General features: G+C 41.6%; 1 protein-coding gene across 1 annotated transcript; it reads left to right on the top strand.

Moving 5' to 3' along the window:
• The first annotated feature begins 5,822 nt into the window (after positions 1 to 5,822).
• Positions 5,823 to 6,689, top strand: LOC145398671 (uncharacterized). The gene has a single exon (XM_080271476.1). The coding sequence runs from the start codon at positions 5,823 to 5,825 to the stop codon at positions 6,687 to 6,689; it is 867 nt and encodes a 288-aa protein (XP_080127602.1).
• Positions 6,690 to 13,881: the final 7,192 nt, after the last annotated feature.

Here is a 13,881-nt window from a genome sequence, read left to right as displayed (position 1 = left end):
GTATGGAGAATCTTTATCAAGGTAAAAAACATACTGTACATAAACAAAACATGCAATATTTCTGTTGTCCTTTTCTGGTACAGTATTATCTTCTTGGACCTTCCACCAGATTAATTTTAATTCTGACTCACCTCATCTCATTCCAGGCATTATGAAAACCAGAGGGTGACCGTTGGACATTTGGTAACTCTAGCTTCTTAATAATGACCAAGGATCATTAGGTCGTAACGTCATAACGTTACATTTTCTGATGTTTATTTTTTACATATAAGTAACAACGTACTTCTCAGTACACTCGGAGTTGCTCTCTCAGTGTAGTTCTCCATTTACAGCCATACCCTCAGGTGGATGTATTACTGAAGAGGATTGCATTACAGGAACTGCAGATAATACTGAAAACGTTTAGGGCCTGTTTTCTCGTTGGGTAGGAAGGCTCCCCAACATCTCCTTCTTGGTTTATGCCAAAATTAACACTAATATCCTCATGCTTTTCTTAAATAATTTTAATGTCAGTGTATAACGCATGAGTAATGTATTCGAGAATAGCAATTAAGCAGATGCTGAAATAAACCAGTAAGGATTTTGTGTTACAAAACTTCAAGGCCACACGAGAAAATTGCCCACGGTCCACCTAGTCCAAATGTTGGGGTGGAGGCTATACTTATGTGCATGCTTTTTGTCCGTCTTATTATGCTTCGGCTATACCTTTAAACTTACAAGTTTGCTTCCATGGGACAGGCTTGCTTACCTGTTATACTCTATATTGCTACTGAAGATCGGATTGGCAGTTGTATCGACAACACATAGATTGCATTACTTTTCTTAAGTAAATGGAAGTTATTTTTACTTTTTAAAATTGTTGCCCAGTGACCTTTCACAATGAAATGTTAAACTTTATGAGATATATGACACAGCATTCCATGTCATGACTGTTGCATATCAGCCAAGGTGTTCCCCTGGCCCTGGAGAGAAGCATGAAGGTAGATGATGACGATGATTGACATGCAGCCTAACTTCTTTGGTAAGCAGTTCCACACTAGAAATGATTGGTATCATTGCACTCTAGCAGTTGCACATCATACTTTAGTGTTATCACTCCCTTCTACCTCACACACACACACACACACACACACACACACACACACAAAATTTTCCTATTTTGGTGGATGTTAAAATTTGAAAACATATGGAAAGTTCTTTGGTGAAACCCTCATGCATATTGTTGCAAGTTCCACATCCATACCACAATTTTTTTTTTTTTTCACACAATACCTACCGTGGCATCAGTTGCAAGAAAGTGTGTGAAAGAGATAGTTGATTTTTTTTTTCTCTGGCTTGTTCTCTTAGTTACTCCCATGGGTATAATGTCACCGTAATGTCATTATTGCACATGCTGTATATTTGGTGCTTGTGTGCTAAATAATACCAAAAATCACCTGTTTGTTGTAATACCTCACCTCTTCCTCTGGTTTGGGTATGTATAGTTTGATAATGATGGTGCTACATCCAGTCTTGGTTGGGTTTGGCCCCCCTAACTCTTTAATTTGATGGAGTATATTTTGGTTGACATGTCCTGTATCTTTCAATGAGGATTGCATGTACTGATTGTTCCTTTGACTACTCCTAGTAAAGGTTGTCCTTCTGACCAACTTTCATGGTTATTGAGCTCAAATTGGTCACTCCTATAGTTAATGGATTGGCACTACACTTAAAAACCATCCAAAACTCCATGGACGTTAGTACAATAGCAAGGATTTACTAATTTTTCTTGTCGCCTTCCTTTTTCAGAGAAACAGTCCATGAGATGACCATGATGACTGCACAAGAAGGACTGTTTTGCAGGACAGTCATCATTTTCAGATCATATATTTTTCTCCGTTTGTAAAATCATCCTTTGTGTGCATGCACACATACCCTGAAAGGAAGACACATGAAACGTCAATTTCTCCTTTCTGTAATAACTCCCTGAGGGGGTCCCCCATAGAATTCCTACCAAGTATCCCTGGTTTGGACTACTAAAAGGGACCTTCTCGTCTCCAGTCTTCCTTTTTGTACTGTGCTCCTTAGCTGTTCTGCCACACATCTTTTCTTGTTACAATCATTTTCCTTGTGGCCTTTACTTTCACCCCACTCCTTCATTGCCATATGGCAATAAGATGGCATGGTGATAAATATTCCTTATCTGCTCCCTCCTTCATCTGATTGATGACTAAACTGCACTGTTTAATAATGGACAGGTATCCTTTGCTTGGTTTATGCATTTATTTTCCAATACAGTGTTTGCTATAAAATTCGAACCCGTTTAGGACCTTGCTGTGTGCTATTGATGTTTCCTAACCACCAGTAGGCAGATGATACAGAAGCAAAAAATTTCACATAAATCACTTTGTATCAGGTATTCCTTGTTCATTAAGATTGTGTTTTCCATTGTAGGAGAGAAATTGTTATTTCTTTGCCTTGTTATTCAGTGATCTTGACATTGGGTAGTAATTTTTTTCCTTTTCTTTCAGTTTCCTGGTGTCTCTGCACACCAGTGCCAAAGTAAGTGGAAACACATCAAGGAGCTGTTCATCAAATATGAGAACAATAAGAAAAAAACAGGAACAGGGTGGATGAAAGTATCTCCAGCATAAGATCTGCTCTGTTCTTTCTATGGGGAGCGACCGGGAGTTGCCCCCAGACACCTCTCCACATGTGGGGGGGTGCCCCAACAAAGAACTGTACAAGAGGCACCCTCTACCGAAGATTCACAGGACATAAACATAGTACCAGACACCGAAACACCGACAGAGGAAACTGACACTCAGCCACAACCAGCACCCGACGTTCCCAGACCTCCTCCACGAAAACGACTTCGGCCAATACCCAAGTCTCAACGAACGGAGCAGATCTTGCTGGAGGGACTTGAGGAGGCCAGAAGGCATACTAAGAAAGTTGAAGAACAGAATGAAACAATTGTGGCACAGAATGAACGACTATTCAGTGCCATGGAAGCAGGTAATGTACCTATGAAAGAAAGGAATGAGCTTCTCAGAGAGAGAAATAAATTACTTCAGGCCCTTGCCGAAAAGAAGACTTAGCTGTACGTCTCACATTTATCGTACTGATTCCCCACTCAATCAAAATCATTTACATGTACTTAAGAGCTGTATCACTACAAGAAAGATTTTACCAATCACACACAGACACACTCTCTCCCTGTGTGTGTGTGTATATATATATATATATATATATATATATATATATATATATATATATACACACACACAAACAACTGTGTTGGTGGGACCTGAAGGAGATGGCAAGAGACAAATATTGGTGGAGAGAGTTTATCGAGGCCCTATGCATCCCGTGGGGTGTCACAGTAAATGATTGATTGATTGATTCACACACACACACACACACACACACACACACACACATATATATATATATATATATATATATATATATATATATATATATATATATATATATATATAATTAGGGGGAGAGTGAGTCTGTGATTTGCTACTGTCATGATGATTTATAATATGGTTACGATTACATTAAGCCTTTGAAACTATCCTTCATTGGGCTGTTCCTTTCAGAAAATCATTATCTGTGATATTGTTGAGTTTAATTGTGGTGTGATTGGTGTAGATGAAAGAATTTGGCAACACTGCGTGATGAGAGCTGGCAACACGGGGGAAAAAGCAAAGTGAGACAAGGGTGCTGGCGAGCGGGCAGTTTTGAAGTGGTGGCTTGCTTGGTGAGACGTTTCGGATTCCTGCGGTGGCAAGGAGGTTGGTTGTTTTAGGGAGCTCCTCTTGGGATGGTGATTTTCCCAACCTTAGTTGCAATGGGGCTGTAAGGTCGGTAATTAGTTGGTCACGAAAAAACTGGAAGGTCAACATAAGGAGGCGCAGGTGACCTGCAGGGAGGACAGGTGCTGGAGACTCGAACAAGCAGTCAACTGACTTTGCTGCCACAGGCAAGATGATTGAGTTTTCTGTTATACCACAAGCTATCTAGGCTGTGTATCAACATGGCTGGAAAAGGGAAGCTGAGTAGCGAGATGATGAGGTCGTATGATGGTCAGGACGATGTGGTGGCCTGGTTAAAAAAGGCTGAGTTGGTGGCCAAACTGACGGACTTCAAAGATTTGGCCAGTTTTGTACCACTGTTTCTGGAAGGAGATGCATTAGCCTTGTATCTTGAGATGAATGAGAGCGATCAGCAGGACTATAAGAAAATAGGAAATAGATTGAAGACAGCTTTTTCCCAAGAGATGTTTGAGGCATATGGAGCGTTAAAGAAGATCCAGTGGACAGGTGAACAGGTGGATGTTTTTGCCAACGAAATAAGACGGCTAGCGGGGCTAGCGGGCTGGAAGGGTGAGGGCCTGGAGAGGGCTGTAAAGTTAGGATTTGTGACTGGGTTCCCAGATAGGATATCAGTGGAACTGCAGCAGGTGAAGGACATTGAAACGGTGGATATGAGTGATTTGATCATGAGGGCTAGAGTATTGACCTCTGGAGCTGGGGGTCAGGAAGTTGCAGCAGTTGTAACTAGAGGTCCGGTATCAGCGAAACGCTGGCAAGCTCCTCAGTGTGCCTCATCCTCACGAGGCGAGCAAAGTAGCAAGAGGGAGACTCGGGGGTTCAAGGGTCGTTGCTTCCGATGTGGTGGTCCTCACATGATTAAAGATTGTAGAGAGCCAAAGCCAGCCCTAACATGTTACAGATGTGGAAAGGAGGGTCACATAGCGAGTCGGTGTGAGCAGGGAAATGGGCAAGGGGGAGCTGCTGCGCCGGAAGCTACCCCCTCAGACAAGTAAAGGTGCTTCAAAGTTCCCTGCCAGTAGTCAAGGTCTTGGTGGGGGCCAGGTGGGTGAGGGCACTGGTGGATTCTGGTTGCTCAACCACTGTGTGTGCCTCCCGATTATTAGGGAGATGTACAGAGAAGGGTGAAGGGCTGGTAACAGTTGATGGGAGAGTAATTGGATGTGAGGGCACCAAAGAAGTAGAGTTGACGGTGCAAGGGACCCGGCTGAGACTTAAGGTTATCGTGCTTGCTGAAGTGATTAATGGGATCGACGTAGTGGTGGGAATGGATGTGATTAGTTAACTAGGTGGCGTGATGATAAGGAATGGAGGAGTAACTTTTGGGAAGGCATCAGAATCCTGCTCACAGGTAGAGAGAGGGGAGGTTCAGTGTGCCGTTGCGGTAGCGGAGGTAGGGTTGGAAGGAAGTTGCAAGAGTGCTGAGCCTGAGGGACTCAAGAAGTTAGAGTCGAAGACAGCTGTTGGACAGAAGGCTGATCTATGTAAAATAGTAGACAAAGACTTCGTTGCAGAATTTGACGGCACGAAGTGGGTAGTGGAGTGGTTTCTAAAGGGAGAGTCACCGGTTTTGAAGAATAAGGTGGGTTGTCATGAGCATGCAATGAAAGAGCCCGTAAGAGAAGAATTTGACAGGGAGGTGGAGAGATGGATCGCTGAGGGTATACTGGTGCCGTGGGGGAAGGAAGTGAAAAGTGGAGTGTTGCCATTGATGCCGGTGGTGCAGCCGACGAAGAACAAGGTTCGGCCAGTACTGGACTTCCGTGAGCTCAATGTTCATGTGATGTCTCATACAGGCGACGATGCTGTCGATGTGTGTAGTGAGACACTGAGAGAATGGAGACGGATGAGTGGAGCCTCGACCATCGTGGATTTGAAGTCAGCTACCTGCAAGTTCATGTTGTTAAGAAGTTGTGGAGGTACCAGCTGGTGAACTACAAGGGGAAGACATATTGTTTAACGAGGCTGGGTTTCGGGTTAAGTTCGGCACCGAAAATCATGACAAGGATCCTCAAAACAGTGTTGAGTAAAGGGAAAGGGATGGAGGCTGCTACAAATTCATATGTTGATGATATACTGATCGATGAGACGAGGGTTGCAGTATCTGAAGTTGTGGAGCACCTGAAGCTGTATGGATTGGCCACGAAACAGCCTGAGCCACTGGAAGGGGGTACTGCCTTGGGTCTGAGACTGGAAAGAGAGAGAACTGGGGAGCTAGTTTTCCGGAAAGCCAATGAGGTGCCGGCAGTGAGGGAGGACTTGAGTAGGAGAGAGTTGTTTTCCGTGTGTGGAAAGTTAGTGGGCCACTACCCAGTTGCAGGATGGCTCTGGGTAGTGTGTAGTTATGTGAAGAGGAGAGCCGAGGGTGTGAGATGGGAGGACAAGGTTGGGAAGGAGACTGTTGAAATAATGCAAGATATCATGAGGCGGGTAAGGCACAAAGACCCGGTAAGAGGGAGATGGTACGCGGCCAGGCCGGAGAAAGGAGTTGTTTGGTGTGATGCAAGCAGTATCGCAACGGGAGTGATTTTGGAGATTGGTGATGAGACTGTTGAGGATGGTGTGTGGTTAAGGAAAAAAGACGACTACAACCATATCAACGTGGCAGAGCTGGATGCTGTACTGAAAGGCGTCAATTTAGCTCTAAAGTGGGACTTGCGAGACATCGAGTTGCGAACGGATTCAGCTACAGTGTTTGGTTGGCTGAGATCAGCAGTGACTGCTGAGAACAGAGTTCGGGTGAAGGGACTCTCAGAACTGATTGTGAAGCGCCGCTTGGGGTTCTTGAAAGACTTGATAGAAGAGTTCAGGGTCAACCTGCGTTTAAGCTTTGTGCCATCTGAGAAGATAAAGCAGATGTGCTAACGAGGGTGAAGAAAGCGTGGCTAGGGGTCCCGGAAGAGGCATCGGAAGAGGCTATGGTGTGCTGCACAGGAGTCCAAAGTGTGGAAGATCTGCACCAAATGCACCACATGGGGGTTGATAGGACACTGTACGTGGTGAGGAAGGTTGACCCAGCAGTCACGAGAGACAAGGTCCGTCGGGTGGTGAGACACTGTAGCAAGTGTCAGTCAATTGATCCTGCACCAGTTGTGCATGAAGCGGGGGAGATCAGAGTAGACAGCAATTGGAAGAGACTAGCAGTGGATGTGACGCACTACAGGCAGGGGCTGTATTTATCTATGGTTGATTGTGGACCTGGTAGGGTAGCTATATGGAGAAAGCTCAGGGCAGAAAATGCAGAGGAAATTGGAGGAGCACTGAACGAGGTATTTTTGGAGAGGGGCCAAGTCAATGAGGTGCTGATTGATAACAGCACTGCTTTCCAGTCGCAGGTTTTGAAGAATGTGCTTGACAAGTGGAATATTAGTCGTTACTTTAGAGCTGCGTACCGGCCAAGTGGAAATGGAATCGTGGAAAGACATCATCGGACAATCAAGGCCATGGCAGAAAGGGCTCAGGTGACACCTATGGAGGCGGTATTTTGGTATAATATGTCGCCCAAGTCAGGCCAGGATGAGACGACTGTTCCGCAGAGGGCGATGTTTAAGTATGAGTGGCGACATCCTAGTATGGTACCAAAGAGTGTGGGGGGCGAGGAAGGAGGTGCGTCCGTCCAGATTGGAGATGAGGTTTGGGTGAAGCCACCGAATGCAAAATGCACATCACAGTGGGGGAAGGGCACAGTGACTGATGTGCATTCCCAGAACAATGTCTCCGTCAATGGGATGCCGCGGCATATCCTGGACATTAGAAGAGTCGTGGACTCATCGACGGAGGACGAGGGGCCAGTGGCACCTGGTGGGGACGAAGTGGTAGTAACATCTGGTGAAGACGAGGAGATACCTCGGCGGTTGTGGCGAGAGAGACGACCACCGGAGTGGATGAGAGATTATGAAGAGGGAGAGTCAAGCAGGGAGGAGTATTAATTAGGGATCATAAGATCAAGGTGGCGTGTGGTGTGATTGGTGTAGATGAAAGAATTTGGCAACACTGCGTGATGAGAGCTGGCAACACGGGGGGAAAAGCAAAGTGAGACGAGGGTGCTGGCGAGCGGGCAGTTTTGAAGTGGTGGCTTGCTTGGTGAGACGTTTCGGATTCCTGCGGTGGCAAGGAGGTTGGTTGTTTTAGGGAGCTCCTCTTGGGATGGTGATTTTCCCAACCTTAGTCGCAATGGGGCTGTAAGGTCGGTAATTAGTTGGTCACGAAAAAACTGGAAGGTCAACATAAGGAGGCGCAGGTGACCTGCAGGGAGGACAGGTGCTGGAGACTCGAACAAGCAGTCAACTGACTCTGCTGCCACAGGCAAGGTGATTGAATTTTCTGTTATACCACATAAAGCCTTTGAAACTATCCTTCATTGGGCTGTTCCTTTCAGAAAATCATTATCTGTGATATTGTTAAGTTTAATGTAATCCCAGGTTTGCACATTTGCTTCATTACTTGAAATCAGATGATGCTCACTAAACAGTATTGGTCTTTCAATTTGTGTTGAAAACCCTGTAGGTGTGGGTCCAAAGAGCTGTTATTAAAATGTATGCTTAACTTTAGCCGTTTGTTATAATGTAACCGAAATCATATGTCAAAATAATTTGTAAAAGTATATATAAGCATCATTTCATAAGTACACGTAGGTTCAACGAACCAATGTTCAAATGTACAATGATGAATAATCTCAGGTATCTAAAGTAAAACACTATTTTGTATTACCTATCCTGTTAATGGTAGGAAGTTCATGTTTGTAAACAGTTTATAAATGTTATTTCCTGCTTAGTAGGTTATGAGTTCACAACAATATGAAAATGTGTTTAAAGTATACAGCCAGGTCTTATGAACTTGATGTGAATGGTAGGAAGTTTATTTTTCTCAGTAGTTAATACATGTTTTCCTGCCTGGTTGGTTAAGTCTTATGTTTAAGAGTAGTAAGTTCACAACAGTTTGAAAGTGTGTTTAAAGTACAAAGCCAGGTCTTATAAACTGTGATGTGAATGGCAGGAAGTTTATTTTTCTAAATAGTTAATACATGTTTTCCTGCCTGGTAGGTTCTAATATTGAAGGGGTTGAAAGTACACTTTCTCATAATCTGCGATGTGAATGGTAGTAAGTGAAATTTTCTAAAAAGGAGATGTTTCCCTGCATTGTAGGTTAAGAGTACTGTTTTCATTCCAATATGAGATGCGGTTTAAAGTACAAAATATATGTTTTTTATTACTGTGATGTGTATGGTATGATTACATTTTTTCTAACTAATCAGTTAATGTTTTCCTGCCTAGTAGGTTAAGAGCACAACGTTTATTCCAACATGAAAGTGGGTTGTAGGTAGAAAAATCATTTCTTATAAACTGTGATGTGAATGGTAGGAAGTTAATTTTTTTAAATAGCTGATAGGTGTTTTCCTGCCTATTAGGTTAAGAGTACAGTGTTCATTACAAATTTAAAATGGGTTTAAAGAAGAATAATATGTTTAATAAATTGTACAGTGTCTGTTAGGAAGTTTAGTTTTATGATTAAAGCTATTTGCTGCATAGTTTGTTTAGAGTAATATGCACATTCCAATATAAATGTTTTGTTCTGAATGTCTTCATGATACTTTGTTAGTACAAAATAAATATTTATTTATGCAAACAATAAGGCTTTGTATTTCATGTAGGATTGATTGAAAGTTCTCAGAGGCTCCTTATTACAGATTGTTAAAATTTCATATGATTATAAAACTCGAAAGGATACGTTCATGTGGAGCCACAGAATGTGGTAAATGTTTTTGGCGTATCACATACTGCCAGGATTCTGGGGGCTCGAATGATGAGTGAATGGAAGCTTGGCCCATTGGACTGGGCAAACTTTGGCTATGTGGACATGCTACTCATCACCAGGCCCTAGGGTGTGAAAGGATTTGCGGATAATGGTGATAAAACAGTTAGTGCAGGTTCATACAATCAAGGGGTGGTTGTGGTTTATTGCTCAAGTAATGCCACACAGGGATGAGTAGAGCTGGTCACTCTCATAATTGTCAGGACCAACTTGATCTGCCCCGGGCTCCTTTGCTTCTCATGGGGAAAAACAGGATTAGATGATGATGATGATGATGATAAAACACCATCATTAACCAATATAAGTGGTTTAAGTATCAAGCACATTATGTGAGAAACTTGGTGCCTATCAACGATTCCTTGTGATTGAAGTGCAGTGCATAGTGTACGAGAGGATATATACCAAATACTTTAACCGCCATATATCGGGTTATACTGGTAACTGTATGATTAACTCTGCATGGACGGTACATTAATTGGAATGCCAGTACATCTCTTGATTTTTATTGAATCTTGAACACTATTCAAAGTGTCACGTAAGTTATGGCAGCATGTAAAGTGACAGGAATATTTACTGTTGCTGAAACAAACATCTATCCTCTTACAGCGATTATCGTGACAGTGAGTGATGACCATTCATACACAGGTGACTCAACACTTCACTTTAAAAAAAAAAGGAAAAAGAATCACAGTTTAATTTGGACAAACAACTCTGTATAGCAATCTCCATCAACCAAGACTTCTCTAAGATCAATGAATGGGGACAAAGAAACCTTGTCTAATTTAATGGCAGCAACTTCAATCAACAGCTGTTCAAGTCCCACTTTTACAGCCTGGTCATGAATAGATGACACTACTGTCTTAATATTGTGTAAGGATTATGTTTAAATATTTGTTGTTCCTCCCTTAGTTCTATAATAAAAAACAAGGAACTGATGCAATCAGGCCATACAAAACGTTAAACATCGTATCAGAGTTTCCAAAATGTCTGCACACAGTGGATTGATGATCCTGGCCAAGGCATAACTTATGACAGCCTTCCAGCTATCCTGTTCCTCTTTTCCACACCATCCACAATGCGCTCAACAGGCATTTCCTGGTGCTGGTCTTCCACAACCACGATATCTGCCTCCTGTAGCGGCAGATGGGTCTCCTGCGGGAACTTAGTTGTGGAGAACACAGCATGCTTGCACAATTTTCGAAACTCAACTAATGTCAACGTCCACCATCTTTAGTCTTCTAAATCTTCCTTTAAGGAACCCAAATGCATTTTCAATAACCACCCTGGTTGCTGATAATTTTTTACTGAACCTCTTTTGTTGGATCGTTAAACTCCCATAATCTTTGAAAGGCACCATTAAGTATTTGGAAAGAGGAAAGGTGAAATCACCCAATATATGGTATTTGAGTGATGGGAAAAGAGGACTAGGTACAGGTATCAAATGATCATAAATAGAAGTATGCCTTAAAACTCTGCTATCATGAGCAAAGCCTGGAAATCCTGCCTGAATGAAGGTAAATGCTTTATTCTGGTCACAGACAGCCATAAGATTAATAGTGTGCTTGGAAGCTCTGTTCAAGTAATCAGCCTGATATTCATCAGGAACTTTGCATTCAATGTGGCAGCCATCAATGGCACCTAACACACCAGGGAAGCCTGCCACCTCTCTAAACTCATGCTCAACTTTAACGGCATCATCACCAAGTGGCCACTTAACAAAGTCATCGGCAAAAACATTGAGGCACTTTACCACTTCTTGAACACAATCATGGGCACAGCTCTCTGAAACACCGAACTGCTCTGCAATTTCTCTAAAGGTACTTTGTGTGCCCAAATACCACAGACCCATAGACAATGGAATGTAACTCTCAGTGGGTACATTTCCTCCCCCATACACTTGATGGTATTGGCCATTGAAGATCTCAAGTCAGAAATTAAAGGTAGACTTCGATACCCGTAAATGGCGGAAGAAATCCCAGTCATCCTTCTCCTGCAGATGTTCCGCGAAACCCTACATTTTCATGTGTTCCTCTCTGAAATATTGAAATTATACAAATTACCTGCACGATCATGATGAATGGACGGTGTTGATTATGTGTATACTGAGTCGATTTTTCTATGAAAAGTGAGAAAGGCAGAGAACTGGAATAGGAAAGAAAATAATCACCATCATCCATACAGAAATTATATTACAAAGTACAGTAGTAGATCTTCGTGGTTCTGCTTTATAACCCAAGTTTGAGACCTTACGAATGCTGAGGTAAAAGAAAGAAGAAAGACATTGACGTCTGATGTAAGCAACAAATTATTATGCCATCAGTGTTGCATAATGTGCAGAACAGTGGCAAATTGGCAAAGTGTCTAGTAGCCAAACATAACGTTATAACTTTTCTTTGTTGAATTTTAATGGAAGGAAATGAAAAGGTTTGTTACAGGGAGAGGAATGACACATTTTGTTTTTTTTACGATGAGCTATATATCACAATAATGTTATGGTCACTCAATCCACTTCCATGCCTTCTTAAAGTAAAGCACAGAAGTATAAGTTTCATGCCCAAATACATTTGTATGTGAAAGGTGAGCCAAGGCGAGAGTACATAGTTGGCTAATATTTTGTGAAGCTCAAAAAAGGGTTGCTGTGATATAAGAATGGTATGCTTGATTGGCATAAATATGTCTTAAATCTCCATTTAGGAAAAAAATTAAGATACAGTCTTTAAAAGGTTGATGAACCTTTAGAAATATAATACTGATTGTAGAAAACAAAACGATAACTTACTCTGAAAACAAATATGTTCTCGTTAATTAAATAAATGATTAGCGAAGGGATCTGCGAAACAAAGTGGTCAAACATCTCCACAAATATTTGGAAACATTGTAAAATGAGAAAGGAGAAGGTTTTAACAATTACTGTCATAACTTACTGTGGAATAATATCAAGCTATTTGTCAGAAGAACTAAGTATAAATTTAACAGAATACTGACAGATTAATGTGGAGTACCAGGTGATCAAACGAAACCATAACACAACTTTGCAGTATTTGGGTGATGACATGTAGCTGTCAATTATGTCTCCTATACAAATATCTAAGAAACGAAGGCAATGGTATACTGTACAAATATTAATATAAAACACACGGGAGGCATTAACGCAAGAAGATTGATGTAATATGGGAAATGTTACAAGTATGTAAAAGCATTTGCTGCTCTACCGAAACCATCGGAAAATGGAACACCCTTATCTGCACTGAATGTAAATGCACCCTTTCACCAAAATAACATACCTGTGCAGAGTATACATAAGCCAATCTCACAATGTTTAAAATATACAATGGTTTAAGAGAATGAAATTAAAGTAATTGTAATGAAAAGAGAACTTTAATTAATTGCAGGGAACGGCTATCATTAATGAGATCCAACAGCCCGGGTTGCCAGATTTTTTTGATCGAGTTACGTACTGATGTTTGATAATTATCGTTTTTCCACCCAAATTATCGTAAAAATATATCGGATGCCTATGAGAATTATCGTACCGGTATATTTTTACTGCTACTACTACACTACACTCTACAGTAATATGATGATAAATGATGAGAGTTCTTACCAGCACATATCTTCAGTGGTGTTTTAAATTTATATAAACAGCATTAGTCTCATGTAATAAAAAAGAGAAATGGAAATTTATAAAAGTTTCGATGTATGTAATGGCTATGGCTAATGTAAATACTGTGTGTGTGTGTGTGTGTGTGTGTGTGTGTTTACTGACACGGAACGGGAAATTTGTCAGATCATTTTTTTTTTTTTCCTGGTCGTTACGATAGTCACACTTGTTAACAGAATTCCATATCGTTGTTTCCTTTGTCTGGGCTTGCACTTTAACATGTAAAAGAACACCTTTAAATCGTAAAAGAACAGCGGCCTAAAACTATACCATATGGCTTAGCCTACCTTTTTAGTTTTTTGTGGCATTACAGGAAGCACCTCCTGCTCACTGTCCTGCTCCTTATCACCCATATTAGATGACATGGAAACAATGTCTGATTTCTAGCTCTTGTAATGAGCCTATCACTGAGATGACTGAGCCCAACAGCTACACGGTGATGACTGACGAATATTAATTTCAAATTGTAACGGTCAACAATCAGTGTGACTTGAAATGTGCCTGTACAGTTCGAACAGTACAAGTACAACAAGCCTAGCTATCTCATAGACACAATTACCCTACGTGCACTAAGGAAAATTACGA

Source organism: Coenobita brevimanus, chromosome 46 (genome assembly GCF_032717465.1).
Source record: "Coenobita brevimanus isolate Jiangsu-jjx chromosome 46, ASM3271746v2, whole genome shotgun sequence".
In the NCBI taxonomy this organism is placed as follows: domain Eukaryota; kingdom Metazoa; phylum Arthropoda; class Malacostraca; order Decapoda; family Coenobitidae; genus Coenobita; species Coenobita brevimanus.
This window is presented reverse-complemented; position numbering and strand designations above follow the sequence as displayed.

Bases quoted from the DNA above. Each gene is read 5' to 3' on its own strand.
- LOC145398671 (XM_080271476.1), top strand. From the start codon at position 5,823: ATGACAAGGATCCTCAAAACAGTGTTGAGTAAAGGGAAAGGGATGGAG.